At 35.4% G+C, this 14,062-nt stretch overlaps 1 protein-coding gene across 1 annotated transcript in view; it reads left to right on the top strand.

Annotated features, from left to right (window-relative positions):
- Positions 1–13,485, top strand: part of ARHGAP5 (Rho GTPase activating protein 5) — a 36,794-nt gene extending 23,309 nt beyond the window's left edge. Inside the window, exons 3-6 of the mRNA XM_010134965.1 lie at positions 3,090–3,167; positions 4,564–4,695; positions 6,582–6,687; positions 11,007–13,485. Of these exons, the coding sequence (XP_010133267.1) occupies positions 3,090–3,167; positions 4,564–4,695; positions 6,582–6,687; positions 11,007–11,337 (647 nt within the window). The 3' untranslated portion in view covers positions 11,338–13,485. The remainder of the gene's footprint in view (positions 1–3,089; positions 3,168–4,563; positions 4,696–6,581; positions 6,688–11,006) is intronic.
- The last annotated feature ends 577 nt before the right edge of the window (positions 13,486–14,062 follow it).

Here is a 14,062-nt window from a genome sequence, read left to right as displayed (position 1 = left end):
TAGGGAAACGACTTACACTGGGGAGAGACAGACTTGCTGTGATGAGGTGGGATGTATTCAGACACGTAGACAGAACAGTGATCACAGAATCATTTTTGTTAGAAAAGACTCTTAAAATCATCTAGACCCACCGTTAACCCAGCATTGCCAGATCATCACTAAGTATTGTCCCTCAGCACCACATCTGTATGACTTTTAAATACCTCCAGGGATGAGGACTCCACCACTGCCCTGGGCAGTCTGTTCCAATGCTTGACAACCCTTTCTGTGAAGAAATTTTTCCTCATGTCCAATCTAAACCTCCCCTGGTGCAACTTGAGGCCGTTTCTTGTTCTGTCTTGTTACTTGAGAGAACAGACTGACTCACCTGGCTACAACCTCCTTTCAAGTAGTTGTAGGGAGTGGTAAGGTGTCCCCTGAGCCTACTCTTCTCCAGGCTAAATAACCCCAGTCCCTGAGCTGCTCCTCGTCAGACTTGTGCTCTAGACTCTTCACCAGCTTTGTTGCCCTTCTCTGGACACACTCATGATTCGGATATATAATATAACAACAGTCATTGTGTCTAGTAAGAATAAAATTACAGCTGGGAATTACAGGTGGGAAGCAGAATGAGAACATAGATAAAAATTCTGGAAAAATCAGTGACCTTGCAGGTGAAGGAACTGAATTTTTAAAAAGCCATCAAGAAAAAAATATTGCATGTTCTTTCTCTCTCTCGGTGTGGATATACATTATATATATGCAAGAAGTTTAAAAGCTAAAACTAGTGAACTAGAGTGTTTTATACTTGATGAGATCTTGATGTAACAAGCATTGCAGAGACCTGGTTGGATAATAAAAAACCAACAGAGAGAACTGAAGCATTACTTAAAAATTTACTTTCAGACTTCTAGCTGTGTGATGCACACACATTAAACTTGACTCCTTGCATGCCTTAGTGAAACAGCCTAATGACAGTTGACCAACTGTTTCATGAAGTGTTACTTTCTAGAATACAGAGGCAGAGAAAAGTTATTTTTGCTTGAGGAATTAATAAAATAGATTTAGTTAGCTTAATCCAGAATTGGAGCTCTTAGGTGTTTTTGGACGGTGCTTAAATTCAGTGGTCATCTCCTTGTTTAACCTGAAAATTTTCTGTAAGTTGTCTGTCTGTGTTTCTCAGAGCTGTATGTATCTGAGCAAAAACATGTCTACTACGTGATGAAGTAGGAGGGGAAAAAAAAAAAAAGCCCAGATACTGCAGTAGAGCATCCTTGTGTGCAGATCAGACCAGTTCAAGTATTCAAGGTTTGAACACTTCTACTAAACACTTCTACTAAACAGTGAGTGGACCAGACCTCTCAGAAAATGCTACTGCAGCACATTCAATTCCTTTTGTGCAGAAGGAAATTGAATAGTAGTTGGATAAAACACAGAATACCCTGTGGCTGTACGGTCTCCAGCTGAGAGTTCTCCCATACTAAACAAAGAGAATCTCCATCCTAGCTGCTCTTATTTACCAGTGATTTTTTTTGTATTTCTTTATGTACAATTTCTGGAAAAGGAATGCAAATGTTACTGTCTCTGATAGCATGTTGCACATTGGGGCCATTCCTTTGAAGACGAGTTTGAAACCCCTTCCAGCTGTAGAAACCATTGAACCGTTAAAACCACTTTTTGCCCTGCACCCCACCAGATTATACTTCCTTTTTGAGGATGTCAATGAATAAGGCTCAGTTTTTCGGAAAGGACTGTTTAGGCGTATGTTTACAAGAGAAAACTCTTGGCTATGGATTTGGAAAGCTAAATAGTAGGTATAAAAGTTCATTGTAGACAAGCTTACTAAAAGACCTTGATGCAGCCAGTCGAGACATGTGAATTGTTGGGGCATTAGGAAGGGAGAATTGTGTTAGAGTTGATGACAAATTAATTGCTGTAAATTTCTGCATGAAGCAGTTAAGTGCTTTCTGGACTTCAGGTGTTGTAACAGAATTCCTAGTGTTTCTTAGTAACTTAAAAGACATGCTTGGTGACTGTGGTTGACAGAGGAGTTAGGTATTGATCTGATAATCTCAAATGCATTCAGCTACTGGGTTGTGATGATAAAAAGCCAAGCAATTTTGTAAAGCTCTAAGACCTGTGAATTTTTACAGAGAACCATGTACTGTTATGAAGGTCTAGCATACAGATAATTTTGCAGCCATAAAGGTGCAATTTGGAGAATTATTGAACTATAAACTGCTTCTGTTCTTTAATGGGTTCCAAATTAAAAAAGATCATCTTGGGTAACAGTGTGGTTAGCAGAATGGACACTTTCAGGGAGTAGCTGTGGGCAAAGAAGATAGCAATGCGATAGGAAGTGTAATCACTGGAGTGAGCGTGTATGTGCGATAAAGGTGTGGGGTTTAATGGTGTTTACCTAGAATGGCTGCTGTAATTACGGTAATTTCTTACTGAATAGTAAAACCAAGTAATGATGAGAAGCCTGGAGATCCCCTGCTTCCTAGCACCCTTCTCATTTTCCCCTCTTCCCCTGCCCCTTAAAGAAAGACTTTTAAATGACCACTTATGATAAATGGGAAAGTACGTTAGATTAAGTCCTTGTCTCGTACAGGAGGGTGTTACACCATGAAATTTAAAGATCAGGCATCAATTAAATATGCTTGGTTTTTCTGCAGACTCTTACTAGTGTGTTACTGCTTGCCATAGTAAGTTGCTAAGTCCAAATGGTGAAGATAGTGCTTAAAAACTTGTGTTCTCTGGGTACTAACATTAGGATTTGTGATGATTAAAAAAAAGATGCAAATAACAGGTTAGTAGAGATTAGGAAGAGAATAGTTTTGCATAAATTATTCCATAAATGCCTGCAGTCAGATTCTTGTTACCCTACAATGTGGCTTCCTCTGATTCACATTAAATGGAGCAGTGGACTCAGTACACAACTGGTAGTTTTTGTTTCAGTAGTCCTGTATCACCATAGTTGTTAACGTGTTATTTTTTCAGCATTTAAGATTTATATTCCTGCTTTTTGGTTTCTGAATTGGTATTTACGACGGGCTCTGTATATAAATTTGTTTTTGAATACTTTTCATTTTCCCTCCTCTTCTAAGGATTATGTACTGAAGGCCTGTACCGTGTCAGTGGGAATAAAACAGATCAAGACAACATTCAGAAACAGTTTGATCAAGGTAATGACCGGTTTTATTATTTAAAGCCAAAACAGAAATTGAATTCTCCATGGATTTATCACAGAACAATATAAAAGGGATGCACTTTCAAACGTACTTCCACAGCCCTGAGAACTTTATACTCTGGTAGGTTGTAATGGTACAGTCCAGGTTATTACCAGTGAAGCTGTGTATAAACAAAAGGTGAGATAGAATGTGGTTGCAGCTGACTGTAAGCGCTGTTAAAATATTTTCTAAGTGGTATTGTAACGTTTAAAGGAGTTTAAATGCAATCCCAGCTGCTCCTTGTGTTAATAGCTCATCAGTCCTACACATGAAGGCGTTCAGTTCCTCCTCTTATCCCCCCCAAATGTCGTACTTCTTGATACTTATTTTATTGAAAGCTCTTTAGAATAATGTGGAATAACAATTAAATCTGGATAGTAAATTCCCAGCACAACCTTTCTCATGCTAAAATATACTGGAATGTGATTGGCAGATGATGCTGTTTGCTTTGTTGTGATAAAAAGAGAGTCTCAGCATTATTTTTTTTTCCTTCTGTTTTCTCATTTAATTGATATTTCAAAATGAAAACACTTTCTAGAAGTTCCTGGATATTAATCATGAAGTTGAGCCTGTGAAAAACAGTAGAATTCCTCCTAGATGATAAGGAAAATAAATGTACTAGTTTTTTATGCCTTACTATCCTGTTTAAGATAATCTGAGTATAATGCTAGATGTTCTTCAGTCACTTTATTGAAGGATGTTCCAGAGTTTAGGTGGAGTGGACTTTTCAAAAGTAAACCACATTTTCAAAATCTCAGTTTTTAAGTTCTGTGGCTTACAGTGCTTCCACTTCTTGCCTTGGATTAAAAATTCTGTAGCGTGACTTCATTATTACAAATTTCAATTAAAAAATATCTCTAGTTTATAAAGCTTCTGTGTTTTGGGAATCTAGCAGTAGATTATATGGCTGTGTTCAGTCACTGGTGTGTTCTGTTGTCCTTTATTAAAAGGCTTCATGTGGTCACATGAACAGAGAATTCATGAATTCTGCAAATTAATGTGCCCTGTACCAGTTATTAACAAAATTTTGGGAAAAAGAAGTTTAACTTATTATTGAGCAAAATGGATTAATCAGAAGCCAATCAATGGCAAATAGAAAAGCTTTTAAGTCTGCATGGAGAATTAGACAACTTTGTTTTTCTGATCTTCTACTGTCAGATCTTCATTTGATTTCACGAGGGTGAAAGTGATAGCAGCTTATCCATAGGTTCACCTTTTCATGCATTTTTTTAACAAATGTTTGGCAACTGTTTCATTTTCAGTGTTCTGAATAAATTCTTGTTTTCATTAAATACTACGAGGAATGATAGCTGTAGGTTTTACTTACATTGCTCTTTGTTTTGTTTTATAGATCATAATATCAGTCTAGAGTCTATGGGAGTAACAGTAAATGCAGTGGCTGGGGCTCTTAAAGCCTTTTTTGCAGATCTGCCAGATCCATTAATTCCTTACTCTTTGCATCAAGAGTTGTTAGAAACATCAAGTAAGTAATAAACAATCTTGTCTTGATCTAATTACGTTGTATTGATTGCGCTTATTGCAATTCACTGCAGTCTGAAGGGACTAACCACGCTGAAAAACTTTTTTCAATTGCTTAGACGTGCATTTTTTTATATTCTTTAAAATTAAAATAACTATGTGATGAAATAAATGTAATACATTATTTTTCCTAATAAATAAGTTTTGACTGCTTATATCTCCTTTTCCTAGAAAATTGCAGAAATGTTTCTTTTTTTTTCATTGTGTATCGGTGCTGCATATGATGAAAGGTCTTGAAACTGTATTGCAGATGTTTATAGGGGAAAAACCCCCTTGAATTAATGAATTCTTACCCTCAAAGCAGGCTTCAGAAATCAGGCACATCTATGGAATATTACAGTAATCCTCTCTTAAATTTTTTTCAAATTTTTTTTTAACTCCTTGTAAGATGAAATGCTTAATTTTGTTTGCCGTACAAACTTTTTTCAGAAGCTTCAAAGTGAAATGGCTAAATTGTTTCCTCTTAGAGATGTGTTAACAGCAAACTGTTTCAGAAAGACTGCTGTACATCTTTGGATGATACAACTTTGACATAGAGTTTTTTTGATCAAAATACTAATGTAAACCTAAGGCTTGGGCCTGGACTTGATTAATATATAGTCCATTAGAAATTTTCTGGTTTTGGACGACATCTGCAGGTACCTGGTTGAAGTGTGTCTGATGTACCTATCAGGCAAATTGCATCTTTAATGTAATTGGTTAGGTTTTATTTTCTTCTTAAAAGTTGTATCATCAGTTAAATTTCAGTCAAAATGTGTTTGGGATATATTGGAGCATATTTAACATTATTTCTATGGTTCTAGGTACTATCAAATGTCTTTTTAGCAATGCCAAAAGCTTGTATTCCTTTTTATGATGTGAATCGTAGAATCAAAGAGTCATTTAGGTTGGAAAAGACCCTTAAGATCGAGTCCAAGCATAAACCCAGCATTGCCAGGTCATCACTGAACCATGTCCCTCAGCACCGCATCTACACGTCTTTTAAATACCTCCAGTGATGGGGACTCCACCACTGTCCTGGGCAGCCTGTTCCAGTGCTTGACAACCCTTTCTGTGAAGAAATGTTTTCTAATGTCCAACCTAAGCCTCCCCTGGTGCAACTTGAGGTCATTTTGTTCCATCTTTGGACACACAGTCATTGTGGAGTAGAATACATTCTGCAGAATGTATGGTTCTACAGTATTTTCCACAAGAGGTTTAGCAGCAGCTTTGGTTGGTTGGTTGGTTTTTTTAATGTTGGTTTATTCCATAGTCCTTTCTTACATGTTGCTTATTTCCTCTTTGAAGCGTAGATAATATCCCTTGGACCTGTGAAAATCTTGTTCTTATTTAAACAGTATATTTAAAATATCAGCACAAGTCCCTTCTGTACTTTTTAAATTATTTGAATAACTGATATGCTTATTCTCAATTTATGTGAACATCTTCCTTCCCCCAAATCTTTATGAAACTTCAGTCCAAATAAATCTTATATCCAGCTCATAACATTTTGGAAGCAGAGGAAAATCTAACAAGAAGTGACCCTGTCACATTGTTAGTTATCATTCTACAAGGCAATGTGAGCTAATAAAGTGATTCTTTGCTATTAAACACAGCTAAATAATTCTGCTTGAGAATAGAAAAATATTTTTGTGTTTAGGTATTTATGTCTATAGTAAAAAAGTTATTCTAGGCAATAGCATATGCAGATAGGAATTTTATAAAATATTTTCTCACTTGCTATTTCTCTGTGGGTATCTTATCTGTACCATTGTATAGGAAAAAGACTTAGTAACGCTTTATTCAATATGTCTTTCAAGATGTGTCAGAAAATGTCACTTATTTCTCTAGAAATCATGGATAAGACAGAACGGCTACACGAGTTAAAAGAGATCTTGAAGAAATTCCACCCAGTGAACTACGATGTCTTCAAATATGTAATAACGCATCTAAACAGGTTTAGTATTTTTCTACTAAGATTTTGTTTTAAGTTACAGCAATTGCCAAAAAGACTGTGTTAGTAACAATGATTTGACTGCTTGAATGGAGAATTTTGTCCTGCATCGCTCATCTGTTAGCATAAAAGTGGCAAATGAAACCAAGAGTTAGTGGTTGGTTAGAAAAGGTTTGTATATGCTGTTCTTAGATTTTTATTGACTTAAATACCCGGCATCATCGCTTCTAAAAATTTGTAAGAATGATTGGTGTACATAGCAAAAAAGCTTGAATGAATACCTGTGCATCAGTTACAGATATCTCTTCCCCTCCCCCTCTTCTTTCTTTCTGCTCTTTCTTTCTCCCTTTTTTCAGTTTTCTCTTTTTTCTTTTGTATTTTCCTTTTATATCTTTTTAAAATTTTCTTTTTTATATTTTTCCCTTTTTTCTTTTTTCTTCTTTTTTTTTATATCTACCTATTAAAATTCTGGACTAATATAGGTTTTAAGGGACCTGAAAGTCATTTGACCTGTAAGTAGGAGTAAATTGGTAACACTTGCTTCCTAAGTCTTGCCTCTTGCATGGAAATTCAATGATTTTCTCTTTAAAAATTTTTTATTTATTGAAATAATCTGCTATTAGTAGATGTATCCTACTTCGTAATCTGACCCTTTAGGTGCACAAGGGTACAATATTCAGTCGTAATAATCAAGAAGAACAAGACCAGTTTACCCATGCTTCTTTTTCAGCTAAAATGGGATTATTGCCTGAAATCCACTGAATGAAATTATTAACTACATTATTAAAAAAAAAAGAGAACAAACATTTCCAAAGCTAAAATAACACTCTTTTTTAACAAAAAACTTTGTTATCCAGTAAACTGTCAGTTAAATATTAGCTTGTGATTAGGTTTTTTTTCTGCATTTTTAGACAGGAATCGCAGAACCGTTGAGGTTGTAAGGGATCTGTGGAGTTTTAGTCTAGTCCCGTTGCTTTGGCAGTCAACTAGAACAGGTTGCCCAGGGGGGTTTCAGTATCTCCATGGATGGAGACTCCACAGCCTCTCTGGGCAACCTGTGCTAATGCTCAGTCGCCCTCCCAGTAAAAAAGTGTTTTCTTACACTCGGCCAGAATTTTCTGTGTATGCTTGTGCCTGTTCTTTTTGTCCTGTCACTGGACACCACACAGAAGAGTCTCAATCCCTCTTCTTTACACCCTCCTATCAGATATGTAAAACCAATAAGTAGTTGGTGGTTGACACTATATTGATATATCCACAAAGATAGGCCTTGGTATTTTGAAACAAAAAATAAAAGTATTATCCAGGTGAGTTTGCTGTTGAGATATGAGAGATCAATAACCATGAGAATATAATAAATGGTAACAGTGACTTGAATTTTTCTTGAGAGCGATGTTTTGTTCCATACTAGCTGCCTAACTGTAGTTGGTTAACTGTAAGCAGAAGTGAGTGTCAAAGATGGAGTTGAAACAGGACAGTGTTGGGTTGAAATTGGCTTTTTTGATATTTTTTGATGTGTTTTATGTATGCTCTTTGATAATGACTCCCTTTATATGTATGGGCTAATATGGCATAATATGCTTCTGAAGTCCTGGAAAACATGGGCGTACAGCTTTTAAAGTCTGATCATAGAGTGGGTTTACAGCCTGAAGTTCCCAAAGAGTTTGCAGTGGAGGAAGGTGACAAGATCAAGAGAAACAGGCTCTTCATTTCTCGTTTTGAGTGAACATAAAAGAAAGTCAATAGACATTTCCTAAGCACTTACAAGAAGATGCTGAAGTAGTTTGGGGAAGTTTGGTAGGAGACAGCATACAGGCTGGTAGGTTTTTGTTTACCGTTAGGAAGGACAGAGGTGAAGTTGAAACACAGGAGAGAATAAAATTGATTGTTCATTATGTTTAAACTAGCTGTGAGCTGCAGCCAGGAAAGAGGTGCAATGGTTGTCTTTTCTCGCTTCTAGCAATAGGTTCCTGCTGCTTCATTTGTTTGATCTAATGATTTTGCAGCTGCAGCATGTCCTAAAGGAAAACAGAAATAGGGGAAATAGAATTTTCTGTAGAATATACTAGCTTATCTCAGACACCCTGTGGTCTGATGCCAGAAAGTTGGTGAAGAGGGAGAAGGAAAATAGGAAGGATGAACCATCTCTTGAGTCCACAGCAGCAGCAGTCTACAATCAGATTAGATTAGATTTAAGAAATAATATGGGAGAAACAGCAAGCAGTGAACTTGTGACAAGAGTGGGAAGAAGATGCATGAGAAGACCAGACACGTAATCAAGTCCTAGAGGTGATAAGGGTGTCGGTGGGTGTAGGTTTTAGCCTATGCAACTGAAGAAGCTCCTTGAAAGATTTTTAAATTCAGAGGAAAAAATGACAGGAGAAAAAACAGTCTGCAAAATAGATGATCTGGCTTTTATTTCAGTTTTATTACATAGCAGGTGTTATTTTCTCTGGTTTTATAACTTACCTTGTTGTAGTTTGTTCTTTAAAGAAACACCATTATAGAGGTAGAAATCCCTTTTGGTGTTTTTCATTGTACTCATTTTAGGGTAACGATACAGGCAGTTCTGATTCAAAACTCTCACAGATTCATTGTCCCGTTGCAATGTCCAACACTTAAATTTAATTTAATTCTTGATAAGTCTCACTCATTGCTCCATCTCTTGAGTAAGGTCTAGTAAGAATTTATACACAGAAGAATTTGATGTAGTAAGAAAACTAATAAAAATGATAAGCAAAATGTAAGTTTATATTTTTGGGTTCTTTAATCCTTAAATGGAGTTAAAATGTCATTCTCTTAGGAAAGAGATTGTGAATATGACTGTCACTGCAAAATAGTATCCAAATATGCTTTGGGCCAAACTTACTCCAAACAGACTGAGAGACAGTATTTGTGTACCCTCACACTATTTGGAGTAAGTAATGCGCATGCTAAGATGGAAGTCTACCCTTCATAGTCACTGCTATACATGCATTGTAAATGAGTGAAAATATTTTCTTATAGCATTAATTCTAGTGTTTACTAGGGTTTTCACAGCTTTTGAATCTATGGATTACAGCAAGCTGTCCAATTCTTGCAGTCTGCTCTTCATCATCAAAATTGTAACTGACAAGTTGCTGAAGTTTTGTTTTTGTGTCTATTTCTGCAGGACAGCTGCAGCTCGGTTGCCTTTGTGCTGTCTGTTGTACTATAGGAATTGCATGTTCCCAGCCAAGCGAATATCTGAGGTGTTAGATTTATTGCACACGGTTTTTCACCTATCTCTCAGTAGTTACCTCTAGATAAATTTAAAATGCAGAGTATTTTTAGAAAACAAAATATCCTGGCTCTTTCTAACCTTTTGCTGTGAAAAGCAGTGCATTTGTTCTAGCGAGGCATGTAATTGTAGATGGTGAGTTTGATAACAAGATGCTTTGTTGGGTTTTGGTGTTTTTTTTCTTGTAATAGTATTGTAATAATGAATTTAGACCATAAGTGAAGCACCTGTTTCAGCTCCTGCTTAAAATTTTCCGAAGGAAATTTTAGGACAAGAAACCCAGTTGGAAACCTGTGTGTTACACACTGGAAAATAAAACAGAATTATTGTGTGTTGGTATTGGTGAAATTTCCACTGATGATGATTGACTAAATTCTATTGGTGGCCAGTATGAAAAAAAAAAAAAAAAAAAAAAAAAAAAAACCAAACAGGATACATGAGCTGTTTTACCCTCTGAAGGTCTGAATGAAAAATCTTTGTGCTGTGTAAGCACACATTAGACTTGCTGGGTTTATGGCTAAACAAAAAAAAAAAAAAAAAAAAAAAGAAACAAAAAACCAAACCAGCCTGCTGAGATGTGCCTTAATCAACACTTGATTTTATTGGTTTTGTATTTATTTTTAACTTGTGATCTAATGTGATCCTAACCCTTTTTTGTGTGAGTGCCGTAGATGTTAGTGAATATTCAACTGTCCTACAGTAAGAAGCTAACATTTTTCTTCTAGACATTTTATTGGACTAAATTTTAATTTCATTAAATCCCGTAGCTGGTTGATAAGTTGAAAGTCTGTTTATAGTTGTCACTTCAAAATGTTGGTGAAGTGTTGAATTTCTCTCTTAATTAAAGGCTTAATCAGATTTGTATTTGTTAGCTATTCAAATCTGGAAAAGTCAACGGTTTCTAAGTTTTTCTTTTGCATAATGGTTTTAAAAACCCAAGGACGATTGTTTTAATGGATAGCTGGAGGAAAGTAATAATAATGCTTACAGTTAAAGAGCTGTGAAAATACTAGTACTTGATTGCGTACTGGGTATAATTCTGTGTGTGTCGTTCTCATTTCAGGGTTAGTCAGCAATATAAAACCAACTTTATGACTGCTGATAATTTGTCGATCTGTTTCTGGCCCACTTTGATGAGACCTGATTTTGAAAACAGAGAGTTTCTTTCTACCACCAAAATCCACCAGTCGGTTATAGAGACCTTCATTCAACAGTGTCAATTCTTCTTTTACAACGGAGAGATTGTAGAAGCACCTAACCCAGTGGCCTGTCAGCCACCACCTTCCACCGCAGTGCAGATGGTGGAACCGATGGTACCTCTCCAGCTACCACCACCACTGCAGCCACAGCTGATACAGTCGCAGCTACCAGCAGACCCTCTTGGTATTATCTAGACAGAAGAAGATTGCAGGCAGCCTGGCACTGGACAATAAAGATGAGCTATAGACATGCATGTTTCAGGATACAGTAATGTACTTCATATTTATGACAAATAACTCCCATCCAGCTGACTGGACATCTTTTTGTTATATCCCGTACTGTGCTCCTCATTTGTACACACTGCAGATAAAAACTATGTGATAAGCATGACTGGAGAGGTTTAATTTTTAAAAGCAAAAATAGCTATAAAGTACAAAGCTGCTGCTGCATGATACCTTATTGCAATCACTATATCATTCCTGTGACGGTTCGTCACAATATATTGTGAATAAAATTTTTCTATAGAAATTTAATGATTTAAAAATTTACATTTATGAAACATTCAATGCTTACAGCCTGCTTTATGGCTGGTTTTGTTATTTAACATGCTATTTTTGGCAATTTTATTCACATTCAAGCATTCTGTGTAAACAACTAAAGCCCAGCTATAGTTTATTTTGTAATCTCCTGGCTACTTACGTGACGGTATGCTTAGGGTGGTTTATGGAAGAATGCAAAATGCACTGTCGAGAATTTTACAACCCCTTGCCATCCGTCTTTACTTGTAAGTAAACCTGTGGACAGTTTGTTAAGGGTGGGTGAACTAGCTTATTATTTCTTACAGCACAATACCAAGGACATGCTTGTTGTAAAAGTGAGTTTCAAATATTGTACAAAAATTTTGATGTTGCCTACTTATTTCTCTATGTTCCATTACTGAACTAAACATTTTGTAAAACTGTTAATTCTGTAAACAGCTGCATGGTTAAAAGATCATTGATGGTCTTGTAAACTTAATCTAATATATTTTAGATATTTTAATTTTTCCCTCTTGGGAATACATGTAGTGCTTAGAAAATAGTTCATGACATTTTCATATAAGGTTATATAACTTTTCATACATAAACATGAATTTTGTTGTAGTAAAATTCTCTAAACCAAACGATGTTTTAATCTAGGACTTCAATTAATCTATTCTTTAAATCTATTTTTATGTGACCCTTTAAAGATATACAAAAATGCATTGCTAATACATAGCAATAAATACTTTGGGTACTGACAGTTAACCTCTTTGGAGTGTGTATATATAAAATCACATAAACTTGTATTCATATTTTTTTTTCCTGTGGTATGTTGTACTAAAATTTCAAATGACTGATTTTTGTTGTTTTCTCTGCACCATATTTTTAAATTATCTCTTTTTTTTGGTTGGTGGTTTTTTTTTTCGTTTATTTTACTTTTACATTGGTACCAATTTTGCTGTAAAAGAATGCTGCTTAATTTAAACAAACCTTTTGGTTAAATATTTTGTTAGTGGTAAAAAAAAAATTTAGAAGGTTACAAGTTGTAGCAAAGGGGAGACCATAGATAAACACTACCTGTGAGACTTTTCATAGCAGCTTTTTTCTTTCATGCTCAAAATACACCTTTTTAGGTCTGCAAAGAAGAAAACTGTTTTGGCTCATTCAGCTGCTAGAATGTTCTGTGTAGTTTAAAAAAAAAAAAAAGCTTTATGATGGTCACTGTTGTAATCTTCACTTATAACAAGATTTAAGATCGTCTTGTATGTATTATAGTAAATAGATGATTTTGAGAATTAAGGCTTTTAAGAGTTTGATTTGCTCCATTTTCCCAAAATAAAAATTGCCTTTCCCACTTATGTCCTAGGTATTGTACTTCTAATTATGACTTGGATTATCTTTCTAGATTACTATGATACCATAAACCTGGCTGCTGTTTGAAGTACATGTATATTATAAATTATCTTGATATTGTGTTATATTCTTGCAAGTAATTATCTTTTCTAAGAAAACATAAACAAAAAAGAGAAATCAACCCGATTCCTATTGCAAAGCACACAGGAATTAATAGTACAATAAAGTCTGTCCTGTAAATTGTAGCATTCTTAACTTGTTCTACTTTACCTGTTGTCTATATAGCTTTTATTTATAGTTGTCAGTCTAATCTTGGCATGTTTAGCAAAGAAAATGAAACTTCAAGAGTTTTATAAACTATTTCTAGGTTGCTAAAGAATTTATTTTTCTACTGTATATGGTATAGACAAAGCATCACCTGTACAGGAAACGAGTCTATTTCTAATAGAAGTAAGCTTAAAAATAAATGCCAGTCATATCCATATTTAAAAGCTCTATCTATAAAGTATCTCCAGTCTTTGTAATGTGAATTACATTTTAAACTTTCTACAATTCCAAGTTGTTTGCCATAATACTTAACTAATGTTTGAATACTAATTTTTAGAATAATTTACATTCCATTTCATGACAAACTTTCACGTTGAACTTGTGATCAGAAGTATCTGCAGGATCATTTATTTCTCATGTGACGTTATGGCTAAACCACTTCATGAGTTTTAGAAATCCTAACACTTCTATTTGGCCAGATGTGAAAGTGTTACTACATTTACCGGATAAAACATAAAAAGAGAAATACTAAGACAGCATGGCCCGTGGCGCTCGATTGTCCCACGGGAGAGTCCCTGCATACTGTTAGCATTACGGAAGTGTTACATGCAGGAATGTGGATGTGTGTGTGTGTAATATCTGCACTCCGGCATTTCAGTGTGTTTGTGTGTTGATGTACACAAGCACATGTGCACAGACTTGCATGCACATGCACCCGCATCGTAAACTTTTAAAAAGATACGAGGAAATTATAGCATCGTTATTAAAGATTTGTAAC

The sequence above is a fragment of the Buceros rhinoceros genome, unplaced genomic scaffold (genome assembly GCF_000710305.1).
Source record: "Buceros rhinoceros silvestris isolate BGI_N320 unplaced genomic scaffold, ASM71030v1 scaffold8694, whole genome shotgun sequence".
NCBI lineage: Eukaryota > Metazoa > Chordata > Aves > Bucerotiformes > Bucerotidae > Buceros > Buceros rhinoceros.
Note: the sequence above shows the minus strand (reverse complement) of the source record. Positions and strands in the feature narration are given on the sequence as shown.